Raw genomic sequence first — 16,096 nt, 5'->3', positions numbered from 1 at the left:
CTGTTAAGTATGTTCTCTTTTAAGATCTTTCAAGAGCTTTTGTTCAAATGTTTTAGTACAAAGATATTTCGGACTTTGCCATCACAGTATGAGTGGCGTGTCTTCAGACAGCACTTTCACTCCTGAATTAGAAAAACACTGAAGTCAGAAGACATTTTATGCGTATAGACACAGCTGGAGTGGTAATTGTCTGTAGTCTCATCTTAAGTCAGACAGCCCCCAATCACTGGCTGTCTGATGCTTTTATTCTTTGCATGAAACACAAAGGACAATTTTTCGGAGACCCTTCAACAACAGCTTATACTGACCATGGCTGATAACAAAAAAAACTTAAGTAGCATAAAAATATTATATATTATGTGTGCATTGTTTCAGGTCCTCTGAAGGAATATGATGTTGCTGTATAAACATTTTTCTTTTGCATTACAGGAATAAATTACATTTTAAAGTAGATTCAAAAAAGTAATTTAATATTGTAACCGTAAACAATGAAACTCTTTACCAGCCCCAAACGTTTGAGTGGTAGTGTATATGGACTTCTTGTTTCTTTCTGGAGCTTAACAGATATGATCAGTTTGTGCTGTTGTTGAATGAAAAATGCAAGTTTGAAAACACAAAAGGGTAAGTAAAGTTGGTTTATCAAAGACAGTGCTAATTGGACAGAAATGGTTGAGATACAGAGAATGAGACACATCAAGAGAAAGTGATGCTTATTTTCAATGAGATTCAGTCAATATGTTTCCTTACCTCCTTTATTTGTTTTCCCCATGGACTGTGCCTCAGCCACATTTCCAGGCTCTTTGAATTACTTTTTCTTTGCAGCTGGTGCAATGTCAGCAATGAAATTAGGACTGAATGAAAACATGTTTTCGTGTGTTTTTCCCCCCTTAAATCATAAAATGGCTACTGGTGTTCTGTGTATTAAGAGAGAGAGGTTGAACCACATCTGGGACCTTTTACGTTACAGTTTAAATGAATGTCCTTTTTCTCCTTACAGCTCCGTAAAGTGGAAAGAGACAAGAAAACCATGGATCAAGAGATAGTGGAGCTCACGAATAAACTCGTGGATGCCAAAAACACTATCGACAAGCTGGAGGAACTGAATGTACGTGCGATATCAGAGCTTTGTGTGTGTTTGTGTTTGAGGCACGTTGTTTTTGGACTCGGGTTGTCAGAGCTGCAGTGTTACTGGGATTGATAACTACTGGAGCTGAAAATTGAAAGTTGCATGAAGAGGATCAGTGCTGAGATTTCACAGAAGTCTACTGTCAGATTCCAGAAATGATGTCTGGCTTTTGGAGATTTACTGGGAACACGGGAACGTCTCCTAACTCGTTTCGTTCTCATTTTAAGATTTAAAGATGAATCAACTGCACATACACTACACGCACTTCCCAGAAGGCTAGCATTTTTAGATAAAAAAAAATGCCTGTTTTTAAATGATCTGGTTTCATGAGGAAGCCCTTCATTTATATCGAGAGATTTTTCAAATTATATAAACACTATTCTTTCTTCAAATTTCGCTTTGCACACGGGACTAAATTAACCGACAGATAACACTAACAGTAACCCCACAAGGAATAGCAAAGCACCAGAATGCAGATTGTTCTGAAAATGTGCCTTTATTACACCACATGTATGAAACAGTGCCACGGGGAACTAATTATAGCACTGGAGAAACTGATAGCCGTCTGTTCACAGTGTTTAAACAGAGCGCTTCATCTCCTTAGACACATCAATCATAGCTCCTTCCTCGGAGGTTGATGTTAGGATCATTTTTTTTTCCCTTTATGGGCTTTTTAGTTATGAATCCTGAAGACTGCTCCCCTGGGTGCCATTTTCTTGTTTTACTTATAAAGTGTCAGTCAAAGGTTTGGACACAGAACTACTCAAACTTTAAGATTGTTATTACTTTGTATTTTTCTACATACAGTACAGACCAAAAGTTTGGACACACTTTCTCATTCAAAGAGTTTTCTTTATTTTCATGACTATGAAAATTGTAGATTCACACTGAAGGTGTGACACTGAAAGAGTCACATCAAAACTATGAATTAATACATATGGAATTATATAAATAACAAAAAAGTGTGAAACAACTGAAAATATGTCATATTGTAGGTTCTTCAAAGTAGCCACCTTTTGCTTTGATTACTGCTTTGCACACTCTTGGCTTTCTCTTGATGAGCTTCAAGAGGTAGTCACCTGAAATGGTCTTCAACAGTCTTGAAGGAGTTCCCCCGAGAGATGCTTAGCACTTGTTGGCCCTTTCGCCTTCTGTCTGCGGTCCAGCTCACCCCTAAACCATCTGGATTGGGTTCAGGTCCGGTGACTGTGGAGGCAGGTCATCTGGCGCAGCACCCCATCACTCTCCTTCTTGCTCAAATAGCCCTTGATGCCTTCAGTGTGACTGTACAATTTACAAAATAAAGAAAACTCTTTGAATGAGAAGGTGTGTCCAAACTTTCGGTCTGTACTGTATTAGAGCAGTAGTTCTCAACCAGGGGTCCAGAGCCCACTAGGGATTTTATATATATTTCACTTGCAATTTCTGTATTGCATTAGTTTTTAATATTTCTCAGGGACATTTAAAGGGATACTCCAACTCCAAAATGAAAATGTTGTCATTAATCACTTAGCCCATGTAGTTTCAAACCCGTAAAATATTTGTTCGTCTTTGGAATACAATTTAAGATAATTTGGATGAAAACCAGTCTCATTCACTGCCAAGTAAATTACACTGTCAAGGTCCAGAAAAGTATGAAAAGCACCATCAGAATAGTCCATCTGCCATCAGTGGTTCAACCGTAAAGTTATGAAGTAACAAGAATACTTTTTGTATGCAAAGAAAACAAAAATAATGACTTTATTCAACAATTTGTCTGCTTTGTGTCTCTCCACATCACCGTAGTGCCATTTTGGAGATTATGAGCTGAACGCAGGCAGCTTATGCTCTTCTGTGTCAGCCGCGACACAAGGCTGCGCTGTTTTCTTTCAAATCCAAGCGTAAATACATGTAGAAAATGTATCCCTGTGTTGCGGCTTTTTATGCAATTTTACCTGTAAAAGACAACCTGTTTAAATATTATGCACACCTTTTTTTATGCACACCATTTTTTTATGCTGACAAAAATTGGAAACTAAAATAAGTTATGAGTTCACATTAAAAAAAAAATCATTCGTAAGCACAGTTTATATTAATTTATAAAACTTATTTCAAATTTCAAGCCTTTAACTCAACAGACTGTGAAACATACATGTGTCCAAACCTTTGACTCATACTGTGTGTATTTGCTTTTGTTCTTTCATAAATGCCAATTTCAGTTCGATTTAAGTAAAGTGTCATTCCGAAAAAGTTGATGTTGATGACTCTCTTCTTTATTTGATGTGTTCTCATATCTGTTTCCCTGACACTTGTTCTTATATCCATTTTTTCTCTCCTCGTGCAGGAACGGTATCGGCAGGATTGCAATTTGGCTGTGCAGCTGTTGAAGTGCAACAAATCGCATTTCAGGAATCATAAGTTTGCTGATGTAAGTAGTAGTAACCGTTTCTCAGTTTTTAACTTCAAATTCTGTTATTTACTCACCCTCATGTTTGTTTCGATCCCCTCTGACTTTTGTAAAGCACAAGAGCTTATGTTGTTAAGCACAAAGTGTGAGCATCACTTTTCTATATAGCAAAGGCTGATAAATGTTGTCTAGCTGTCCATCTATTCTGTACCCTATATTTCTATAGCTAGAACAGACCAAACCCAAAGTCATGATCTCCTTAAGTTTAAATATGCATATTTGATAAAAGCTTGGCAGTGAAGCTTGCCATACACTTTCATTGTATGTAAAAGAACAGCACATTCTGCAGAAAATAAATCCAGTTTGGAATGACATAAGGGTGAGTAAATAATATCATAATTTTCATTTTTGTCTGAACTATCCCTGCAGCACAGGACTTGTTGGAGTCTGAATGTGTTTTGCGATTCGCAGTGACACCCGTGGACGGTGCTGAGAGAGAGAGAGAGTGCACGATTGCCCAGAGACTTTATTGTTATGGACATGGACCTCTGATTTTATGGACTGGGATCAGAGAGGAATAGTCAGAGAGAGAGAGAGATGAAGAGAAAGAGACCAAGAGAATAGAGAGAGGGCGAGGATTTATATATATAAAAAACAATAATAATAATCCGCCATGTCCGCAGGATGTGCTTTATGGCAGTGTTTAGCATTGAGAGTGTCTGTTAGGACAGTTGTGCTGCGAGACATGGCTGCTCTTTGGTTACGGACGGTCTCGCCGGAAGAGAAAAGGCAGAGTATTGACAAGGTGCCAAACTCCAGACACATCCGTCTGTTTGGCCTTTGTGTCTGTCCGTGGGGGAAAATAGGACAGATTTCAGGCTGATGGACAGCTCTGTGTTTACAAGTACAGAGACGTATGATGAGACAGCTTGACCCCATGGACATATGGGTATTGAACACATCAGGACATTTCACCTGTGGCCTGCACTCTTCATTAAACCCATCTATCACTCTGTCTGCCCTTGTTGTTTTATTCTGCAGACTGCATTTAGTCCTGGCCAAAGCGAGGGCAACACTTCTATTTGAACCGCTTGTCTTGTTTTAAATGCATTAATTCGAAGCACCTTTTTTATATTAAGTTATTTTTGTGTAGAGATTGGTATTAAATTGAAATGATCATTCTCTCAGCCATGCCCAAGGATGCTGAAGTTGTGACACTTGTTGCCTGCTTTTCCTTTACTGATCCAATTCAAGCTTTTAAAATTAACATTGCTATATAACAATTTTAGTTTTGTAAAGACATTAATTTATAGGCACAATTTCTAAACCAATTCAAATATTTTAGCAGGAACCCATGTTTTGAAGATCGTGAAAAATTAAGTTACGTTTGTCCAAACTTGTAGGTTATGCAGAGAAAGATGGCATTATATCTACTTGCCATATTGGCTGAGTGAGAGAGTGTGGGTGCAGGATCTTCCTCCTTGGCAGCAATTAATTCGCAAAGGATCTTACTTCATCCTTTTTTAATTTATTGAGTTGACAGCTGTGACTAATCTCTAGAATTATGATCTCTCTAGGAGAACTATAGTGATGGAGTGAGTTCACTGGAACCTTATTTTTAGAAGATATTTGATTCACTGTCCAGATTATCCTCATGCCCTGCTCTTGTGAGCTCCGTAATTCATTACTGTGTAAGCAGGGAACACAGACTGTTTCTTGGGTTATTTTAAGGCTTGACCCAGCCAATGCCATTATCTGTTTTCATCCTCTTACTGCTAACATAAAGCCACTGTTGTAAAGCATCCACTTGTGAGGCATCATTCTCCAAATGAATGTCAAACCGATCTGCACTGGAAGTGCATATGCATCAAACAGGCCATTTGTGAATTCTATCACAGCTTTAGAAGTGCTTTGAGAACTTGAGAGCCATAATGCTTCAGTCCAATGCTGGAAATCTGAGAGTTGTTATAGTGGCTCTCATGTAGAGCCAATTCTCTATATTTAGCTAAAGATGGAAATTATGGACCGTAATTGGCATGCAGTATTTGACGGTTAAGTGTAGGTCACTGCAAAAATGAGTAGAATTGTAACTTGTCTTTGTAAGGGTAGCCTAGAAAGATGACCACTAGCATGCCACTACGTAAAGAAGATGATGGGACCACTAAATGGTTATGCAAGTGCTATTGCAATTTTTTTGTATGTGTTTGATGCCATTTAAGAGACTGTGTAAAGTGTAAAGTCCAGTCCATACTGAAGATTGTTCTGGCCAAGAGCCGTGTATCAGATTGAAACCTGAAGTATACTTCAGTTTTCATGTGTGTGCAAAGATATATGCTAACTTACATATGTGATGTAAATTTAATCATCAGCATTGTACAATGTGCAACCCAATTTTTAGCGGTCACACATGCACACTTTGATTATTTGGCCCACTAGGTTGCAAAACACTAACCCAGGTCTTTGTTTCACAATCTAAAAAAGAAATAGAAGAGAAAACTAGCAGAGACCTTGTGCGAGTTGGTTAAGAGAGATTTGCAAGTCAAGATTTAAGACATTTTTTCAGTCGTAGCATCCAGATGGAAATAGCTTACACTGGACAAAGATTTAACTTTTTATTGGGCATTCGTAAGGTGGTTGTGTACACATGAAGTCTACTTTGAATGCTTATGTTTTTGGCTGTATGTATAAGCTAAAAGTTTGCATCAAAACCAGCCGCAATTCCATTTATTTTATGTAATGATCAGGGGCAAGTAAGAATGAAATTGGATATAACAGTGAAAGCACAAAACAGGTGAACAAGATGTATAGTATTGTTTATGTGCTAGTGCATTTATGCATCAAATAGTCATTGAATGGTCTGTAAAGATATCGGAGCTGTCCTCATTGTCTTGTGGGAGAAAGAAGTATTATTTTGCGCATTGTAGTGATTGGAGTATTGTAGCACTTGTGTGTAACATCTGACTTCCCACACTAGCATGTGATGCTGCAGTGCTCATGGGATACTAATGCCCTCTGGGACAATTAATTTAGGCAGCGTCATGTAGATTTCTGAGCTAGAAGGCCATGAAGGGGTCATGCTTGGAAGTGTGGTCTGGACAGATCAATTCTCCCATGCCCCATGCTCAGAGGAAGTAAGGGCTTTGTGGGTAATTGCTGCCCCAAAGGATCGTTACAACATAAAGCTGAGCAGGACTGTGTGATCACTGATTTTTCCTGCCTTTTTTCCACAAATCAATGACTTGGCCTGGCTTTGTTAAATCGTGCCACACTACAGAATGAAATAAAGGCCTCATCACCTGCCTTTTTTCTTTTAGTCTCTCTCTCTCTCTCTGTCTGTCTCACCCCTCTTCAGTAATAATCTAATTTGAGGTGAGCTGCTTACTCTTTATTCTTCTAGGCTGGCCAGATATTGGATGGTGTTAAATGAAAAGACCCTGTTTTCTGCTTTTCATGATCATGACTGAGATAACCTTCATTGGGACTGTATGGTAGATAGGCTTCATCAAACATCCTATTCATATCCCTGTGCATTTTAGTGAAATTGCATCTTTTAAGATGACTTTTAAGAAAGGATCCATCCACAAAATGGGCAAGAACAAGGAAAGGTAAAAGAAAAAGATTGAGATTGCTTATTTACGTTGAAACACAGAAGAAAATTGTATAGACTATTTTATAAAGTACAGTCTTGTTTTTTTTGGAGGTTGATTCCCCCTAATCTTGCTGCACAAGAAAGACTGTGTAAACATTAGTGTTTTTCCCAGTTTTGTGTTCCATGCAAGAATTATGCATTCAAGGCCGGTCCTTAAAAATACTTACCCTAGAAACTGAATTTCCTCCGATTTTTTTCAGGTTGATGGATAACTTGTCATTTAAACTTCGAAAACCAATTTCTAAAATGAGCTCTACTGTGGGAAAAGTAAACCTTTGTCGCATTTGTTTGTGTGTTAATTTTTTCTATAATGTTTTGCAGTTGCCATATGAGCTACAGGACATGGTGAACAAGCACATGAAGAGTAGCTTGCCTAACAAGACTCAGGGCTGTCAGGGAGCTCAAGCCCAGGACCCTGACACTCTAAGCCTGACTCCTGCAGACGTAGTGCCCACTTCAGTGATCGCTCGTGTTCTTGAGAAGCCAGAGCCCCTGGTGCTCAACTCAGCCCAGTCTAGCAGCAGTGCTGGTCGGCCCGTGGCTGAAGATGTGTTTGTACACGTGGACATGACAGGACCCCAAGACGAGAGTGGAGGGCGTGAAAATGGGGGTCCTGTACATGCCAGGCCTCCTGTGGGAGCTGGTTCTGATCAGCAGCATGTAAACGGCATGTGTCGGAGCCAGGGCAGCCTGGATGGTCAAACAGGAGAAGATGGGGCAGCCCCTTCTTTTGAGAAGTTGAATCCTTACCCAGCACCTCCACCACCAAACCCGCTGTACCCTGGTCGCAAAGTAATCGAGTTCTCCTCCGATGACAAAGTCAAGATTCCCAAGAACAGTCCACTGCCCAATTGCACCTACGCTACTCGTCAGGCCATTTCTCTTAGTCTTGTGCAGAACGAAGAGGAGACAGCCGAGCGCCAGCGGACCGTGCCCAATAGCCCTGCTGTGTCTGATGGGGGTTGGCGGTCTGGGACCTCCTCATCTTCTGGTGGAGGGCATGCTTCTCACCAGCGCACACCTCCACAGATGGATGCCATGGACACCCTCTCAAGTCATTCAAGTCCCTTTAGCAGCCCCCCTCAGCCTCCGAGCGCCTTTGCAAGCTCTGGTAGCTCAGAGGAGGACCTCATGGCCAACTGGCAGCGCATGTTTGTAGAAAGAATGGCACCATCCACCGAAGGCTCTCTTGTCAACCGCACTTCCTTCAGCAGTGAGACTGTAAAAGATCTCCAAAGTCGTCACAATGGAAAATCAAGAGTAGGGGCTCTGAGAGGTGCTTACTCTGATGGTGAGGAGGGATCCTCGGCCCAGAGCTGGACGGCAAGTAGAGAGTCCAGTTTGGATACAGACACCAGCAGCATGGCAGACCTCCGGGCAAAAAAGACTCAATATGGTGGCGACTTTTCCCAGGAAGAGGGTGAACACCTACTGATGGCCCTTGATCCAGTTGAGAATGATGGTGCTAGTGGTGACACCATGGTCACAATTGAGAGCAGTCCAGCCTCTGCTAAGTGTGAAGAGTTTGCTGAAGATGCTGGCTCTGCAGGAACTTCATCTGAGGAGCGAGATATCCTGCCCCAGGACTTTCCTGTCATCGGTTCAAGAGCCCTAGCTGGCCTTGAGGATTATGCAGACAAGCCCCCTCAGACTGGCTCCTCACGACCCCTGAAGAGCCCCAAGAGAATGGGGGTTCATCACTTGCTCCGCAAAGACAGCCTTACCCGAGCTCAAGAGCATGGAAACTTGCTGGACTGAGGCTTCCAGGCTTATTCTTCTCTTCTTTTTTTGACCTTGAGTGCTCTTCGTCTTACTAGCAATCTCTAGGCATTGCAGCATACGACAAGTGGAAGGGATTGGATCAGCACTGCTGTACTTATCCCTGATCATGCTGCTGTTGCAGAGGCATCGTTGTAACTCTTCTGTCCTCTCTCTGAGGCTTGGAGCTCTTTTATCTGTGGAACCAGTGGTATTGATGGCATCCGTGGTGAAGTACTTCAGTCAGTCTGGCTTTGCGTGGCCGGTGCTTCAGGGATCGTACAAGAATGTCATAGAAGACATTCCAGGTCCGAGACTTGATTCTGTTTGATGAGACATGATTAAGTGGGCAACAGAAGGACATAGCTATACAGTTACTCTTTTGTAAGAGAAAGAGTTCAAGATTGACCAGGATTGGGAATGATCCCTGTGGCACTGTACGGACATGGATCATCTCACATAATGGGTGTTTTGACATTTGCTTTTGTCCTCGAGTGAGAGTTTTCTACCCAGATAATGATATCTACCTAGTATCCCAGTGAAAGTCCTTTGTTACGGGAGATTGGGATGGCACCAAATGGCCACAGCTTCACAGATACCACTGTGTCAGGCGTTCTGCTGGCTGAAGCAGATTAAATGTAATCTATGGGGACTCTCTTGTCAATTTTCAGTGCCTAACCCTTGCTCTGACAGAGGGGGCTCTCCATCACCCTTTAAAATAACGTCTTGTTCCTTTAGCCTGCTTTTAGTCATCATAAACTGAGATGATCCTTCACCTCCAATTTTCGGTTACCTCTCTTCAATGATCTACCACTGTATTTCAACACCCAATCTAAAGACAGCTTTTGTACTTTGATCATTTGAATTTGATGTATTCAGTATGTGTTTTAATGATCAAGTATACTTCCTGATTTTCATTCTCATCTATTTCGTTTGACTAATGGTATTTAAAACCAATTATGATTTTAAGTAAATATGTAGAGTTTGTGTATTTATTTGTCTTATGCTGGTCTGAAGTGTCCCATTACTTCCCTCAAAGCAGTTAAGCACTTGCAGAAGTGTGTATAAATGCATAGGTCACTAAATCATGTCATGTAATGAGAAGGTATGCAATCCCTTTAACACATTTTAAATATTTAGTCTGTTTCTTTTCTTTTTTTTTCAAAGGTCAGTATTTAAGAGTAAAAAAACAAACTCTACAAGTAAGGCTAAAACGTTACAATGTGTCATTGGTATTTCATGTCCTCCAATTCAGAGAGATATTAATCTGACCCTTTGCTGCTGATGGCACAAATTGCCTTTCAGAGGGCATATTAATATTTTAAAACTATGCATTTAGTACTGTGTAAAAACACCAAAACCTAGCAAAGCTTTCTCTCTGTTATGATGACATTGCGGACTTCAAAATGAAAAAACGATGATGTAAAAAGCTGAAATTTAAACCAGAAACATGACCAGAATGCATTATTTAGATGATTTTTGTTTGTTTGTTCTTTTTAATCCCTGATTTCAAGAAAAGCCATGCTTTGATCTTAATGAATGTAATCATCTTTATGTAGCATCCGTTTTCATTGGTTCCTCATTATTCTTTAGCCGAAGCGAATGCTTAATGTATTTTAAGGGGACTGTGCATCCCATCATTGGGTGTATTTTTCTGTGTGTATTTTTGTGTGTAAATCTGATTTCTCATGATTATGGATGATCAATCTGTCTTCTACAAGGTTTTTTTTTTTTCTGTTCATTGAGTGTCCGAATCGTTTCATTTCAATCCTTGTTCAAATAGCATTTTAACATTCATAATTTTTTCTCAAACAATACGTTTCAGATGCAATGACTACAAGCATCCTCATTCTTTTGTTTTGATAAATATAGAGACAATTAAACTCTGTGTTGCCTTTTTAAGTGCTTGCTTTGTGCTTTTTATTTGCAGTAAGTTGACCAGTCGTTCTCCAGATGTCCCATACAGGGTCAATGACTTCATGCAGTATTGTACTTAAAAAAAAAAAAAAAAAATGTGTGTAGAAACTAGACATAGCATACCCTCCACACTTACTGATTTGAGACATGCCCTACAGGTGACACGCAGAAGTATTCCTCATGCATAAAAGTATGCTGTGTACGTACGATTTTTAGGATTTGTCTTTTATTTATGAACGTATCAGTGAGTCAGAAGGTACAGCAGCATGTATTACATTTTAAACGGTATTCCTGGAAGGACATCAGTCTTTTGTAAAACATTTGCTGTATATATTCACCACATAGCTAGTCTGCCACAGCACTCCTTGCCCTGAATAATTCAGCTATATGTTCCTCAGTGAAGGGCTCCCGAGTCCACACTTACTCTTTGTCTTACACTTTGGTCTCCGTATGTAGTTATCAGACTTGCAATATATGGGAGTACCATTAATAGCCCATGATTAATTGAAGTGTAACTACCCACCATGCTGAATAATTAATATTTTATTATGTTCTAAAATAGTTCTGTGATGCTTTAAAGAGACAGAGTAAAGCCTGTCAGAGTCTCGCATGACGAATGAATCTCTTAAATATTTCAGTCTCGTCAGATGTTACACCAGGACATGCAAATAAATACAAAGAAGACACGACAATGGTCAGAATGTGCAATACACCGAGTGCATATAGGACTTTCTCCACTTTAATAACTCAAATGTAATTGCATGCATAAGAGACATGCACATATTCTTTAATCCAAGGTGACCCTCCGGTGTGCTGTGTGCAAGTCATTTAAAAGCTTTGCTGAGAAATCTAAGAAATGAAAAAAAATATGTCAAGGTTATCCTCCAAGCAACACTCCAGTCCACCTTCTGGCCAAAGCTGACGTCTCTGTGATGGAAAAACATACTCAGTTCATGTTATCTTCTCTTTAACCTTCAAGACGGTGCTTAGTCTGCGCTCCTTTTTCCTTTGATCTATGAATGTTTTTATTCATCAGTAGGCCAACTTTCATGTAGCCATCAACAAAATGTCAAGTCAAATTAAGTCTGAAATTAGCTTTTGTTATTGACTAATGCCCTTTTATTCAAGTGAAAATTGACCCCGCTTACTTTAATACATATTCCTGGTTTTGCTATCATTGTAATCTTTCATCAAAGTGTAATTCGCTCGCTCCCCCTTAACAATGACTCCTTTTTGTTAATGTTAACTGAGAGCCATTGTTAAGCCCTAGTTTAAGCATTGATTCAACAAACTCACATTCAGGATTCATTTACTATGAAATTATTATTCTCGACCCAATCGATTTCTGATTAACAAAATCAAGTTCTGCCCTTAATTTTGTTGTTGAACATCCTGTTTCACTTGAAACTGCCTTGGAAGTAAAATTGGTTGGGCTTCATGTTTTGTAGAGTCCTTGCAATTCTTTAATAGTTGTATTTTGTTTACTTCATTTATTAAACCCGTTTCTGAAGTTTAAGTTTTAAATGATTGGAGTTTCAATTCTGTGAGTCTCAAGATATTATTGTCTTGATGCTTTAACATTGTGGTGGGATTTCAGTGATTATGAGGGGATTTTCTAAGGGTGCAAAAACCAGTTTCATGTTGATGTTGGCTCGCACAATCCCGTTTCAGATGTGTACAATTTTACAGTTTGTCTTCTGAATTTGTCCATAATTCCTCAGACAGATTTCTGGTGCATTCCTTGTCTCATGTGCAACTGTAGCAACATGGTGCTTTTTTCCTTGACGTACCGTCGTTTTGATCCCCTCCCTGTGCAGTGTAATTTTCACCACAGTTCAAAAGAAATTTATTTTGACTTTTACTTTTATCAGGAAAAGCTTTTATGTTTGTGTAGATGTTTCATGCACAGCTTTTTACCCTTAAAAAAAAAACCTTTTTATGACTGGACTGATTTTATTTTCAGAATTTGTAAACTGATGTATATTTTAAAAGAAATAAAACTATTTTAAACCGTTGTTTTGAACTACACTTGCAGTGTCCCCTCCATGCACTACTTTAATTCACTGGTGTGTGTGTGTGTGTGTGTTCATTCTCTCACATGACGTCATTGTAGCAGTGCAGCAGCAGTGACGATGCTGGAGTGCCCACTGCTGGCCATAAGGGTCCGGTGCTCGTCACTGGGTGGATACAAGCACCTAGCAACAGTGTGCCAACAGTCCTTGGTTGTAATTGTCAAAACAATAACAGGAACTAATTAGGGTCTGTAAAGCATATCAGCAGAGCTGACGAGAAATAGGCCTAATTGCTGTTTTGTCTGGCAGTTTCCAGGATCATTGCATAAATTAACACCTCAAGACTGGTTTGTGCAGGAGTGTTATTTATCATTATCTTTTCATTCTTACATGTATACAGGCTTTTGCCCTCTTTGCATGTTACACTGGCAACAGAACCTGTTCAGGGTCCGGATCAAAAGATTTTTCTCTACAAAAGGGGGTCCGGGAGAACCACTGGCTTGAACTAATATGACATCAAATGCCAGTTTGCGGTATTAAGCAGCCTTATGGATTATTTTTGTACAGATAATATTACTAAACGAATGAAAATAAGGTGACCAGGTTTCTGAAATGGAAACGGGGAACGCCTCCTATTTCAGTGGTCTAATTCTAACTAAAATCTAATTTGTTATCTAAAGAACATTTGAACAATTTAGTGTTTTTCTAGTTGTTCACTATACTGTTACTGCAATTATGTTTAGTTTGATTATTATGATTTGGGCTCACTATGAAAATAGTTGTGTCTGTAACTACAGAAGAGTCAAGTTTTAAATTGGAAAAATATAACTCTTTGGTCATTTTTGAGCAAGATGCTAACGGTCTAATCAGATTCAATGATCCATGCTAAGCTAAGCTAAATGTGCCACTGCCAGACCCACTGATTAGCTGGATGGATTCAAAAATGGTAAAACTCAAGTATTTAACTCTAGGGGAGTTGGAAAATGAGCCTATTTTCGTAAAAAGTTGCTTTAAGGGCACTGGTGTTTTTAAAGGAGGGTTCACTTCCAGAGCAAAATTTACAGATGATATTTCATCAAAGATGTTCTTTTCTTTCTTTCTTCATTTGTAAAGAAATTGTGTTTTTGAGCTAATCATTCAGGATTTCCCTCCATATAATGGACTTCTATGGTGCCCCGAGTTTGAACTTCCAAATTGCAGTTTAAACTCCGCTTCGAAGGTCTGTAAACAATCCCAGCTGAGGAAGAAGGGTCTTATCTAGCGAAACGATCGGTTACATTCTAAAAAAACTAATAACAAATTAAATACTTTTAACCAAATGCTTGTCTTGTCTACCTGAATAAATGTGTTTTTACTTTTCAAGTTAGTTAGGGTAGGTCTACAAACTCCCATCTCATTTTCTCCAACTTCAAAATCTTTAAAAAAAAAAAAAAAAAAAAAAGTGAAGTGTTCCTTTAACGCGCACTAAATCTCCGGAGCAGTATTCGAAGCATTTTTTCTGCATTTACAAACTTTGAACCTTGTCAAATGTTATTTCATGCCTTTGCTTTGAAATTACTCTTCTTAATTAGGCTTATTATTTCATGTTATGTATTTCATGTATGTAATTCAGTTTTTTTGTATCATTATTTTACTCAACAGTAAAATAATAAATTAATTTTGAAAAACATACATTTTAGATATTAATATTGCCAGTTTCTTGCTGCTTTGTTTAGGCGACATAGACGCAATAGCAGGATTAGTCGTCACGTCTTCGAAATGCACAAAGTGATGTGTTTGATTCCTGAATGTTTGAGCACTTTCGACAGCCATGTTGATTCAGTGACTAACTAAAGATATGAACATATAACCTGCAGAAATACTCTCAAGATGATTGCAGACTCGGTCAGCATTTTTGTGCACCCCGTGCCCTGACTGCGATCTCATTTCAGTCCCTTCCAGATCAGACTAATGAGCATTTCATCACGCTGAATCCTTTAGCATTCTCCTGTCAGTGAAGAGGATTCATTACAGCATTACCCACTGGAAAATTGGCCTTCCATTTGTCTCAGTTCTTTAGCAGCTTGGTAGATTGATTGGAGGCTTTCATTAATTATAGACAATGATCTCCTTCCTTTTATTTGCCTTTCCTGGCAGCTGCTGAATGAGAGAGGAGATAGACATTAGGTTGGGTTTGGTGTCCATTTCCTAACTCGATCCCTGACCGGAAATAGAGAGCTGCTTCTTCAAAGTCATGGAAGGGAGCAGTAGATATAATACCTAAAAAAATAAAATGTGCAGCAAAATAAATGTGCAGGGTCAGAAATTAACTTCAACTGCAGCATTTACAGCAGTTGCATATGTATGTATATATATAGTCCACAGTTTTTTTTATTCAATCTCTAACTCTGACTGAACACAATATATTTAACCTCACAATATATTTCACTCACATTTTTGTACATAGAATACATTTTAATAATTCATGACTGAAAACATTTTTTACATGACTTTAATGCACCGTTTTCATGATAATGCAATGTTTGATTTTAAAATGGGTTTCAAAGGATGAATTTTGAGAGTTTATGTTTTCAAGTGATACATAATTTCTGATGATTTCTAAAGTGTGATAAAAAGGCAACAAAAAAGACTTGGAAAAAAAGACCTTTTTTTTTTTTTTTTTTTACAAAGGTCAGAACTGCTGTTATGATGGAGGTTTTTGAGGTGCACTCTTGCCATAAATTAATCTATTACTTTTCCTACATCATTTTTAACAAAATAAGATTGGTAAAATATCTATTTAGGAGTCTTAGACCTTTCCAAGGATATACAGTTTGTCATGATTAGATTAGGATTTAATTGTAATATAGTGAAGCAAATGTAGGCGTCCCCAACCCGATCTCACGGCAATTCATACATTTTTCACAAGGTGGCTTATTGTTGCCAAATCGTACGTATTTTACGAGTTGCAAAATTCATATGAATTTGTACGAATGACCTAAACCTAACCGTCACTTGGGTCTTATAAAATCGTACGAGTGAGGTCGTACAAATTCGCACGAATAAGCCACCTCGTAAAATACGTACGAATTGGTCGTGAGATAGCGTTGGCGTCCCGTATATGGGACGGGGTGACAGTTAACAGGTTGAGTTATATCACATAAACAAGAGTGTTGATGTCAGTATTCAGACAAACAGGCTTCACACCATATCATTCTTAATAAACATAAGCCTGGCAGAATGAACAAAATATCTGTCTAAGCCTTGAT

The 16,096-nt window shown here is 38.9% G+C and overlaps 1 protein-coding gene across 4 annotated transcripts in view; it reads left to right on the top strand.

The window, feature by feature from the left end:
- tjap1 (tight junction associated protein 1 (peripheral)) overlaps nucleotides 1–10,821 on the top strand; it is a 108,820-nt gene extending 97,999 nt beyond the window's left edge. For all 4 annotated transcript variants that reach the window (XM_052572030.1, XM_052572028.1, XM_052572029.1 and 1 more), the window contains 3 exons: nucleotides 998–1,105; nucleotides 3,450–3,533; nucleotides 7,483–10,821. In XM_052572030.1, coding sequence (XP_052427990.1) covers nucleotides 998–1,105; nucleotides 3,450–3,533; nucleotides 7,483–8,919 — 1,629 coding nt within the window. In that variant the 3' untranslated portion in view covers nucleotides 8,920–10,821. The remainder of the gene's footprint in view (nucleotides 1–997; nucleotides 1,106–3,449; nucleotides 3,534–7,482) is intronic.
- Nucleotides 10,822–16,096: the final 5,275 nt, after the last annotated feature.

This window comes from Carassius gibelio, chromosome B13, assembly GCF_023724105.1.
Source record: "Carassius gibelio isolate Cgi1373 ecotype wild population from Czech Republic chromosome B13, carGib1.2-hapl.c, whole genome shotgun sequence".
Classification (NCBI taxonomy): domain Eukaryota; kingdom Metazoa; phylum Chordata; class Actinopteri; order Cypriniformes; family Cyprinidae; genus Carassius; species Carassius gibelio.
Note: the sequence above shows the minus strand (reverse complement) of the source record. Positions and strands in the feature narration are given on the sequence as shown.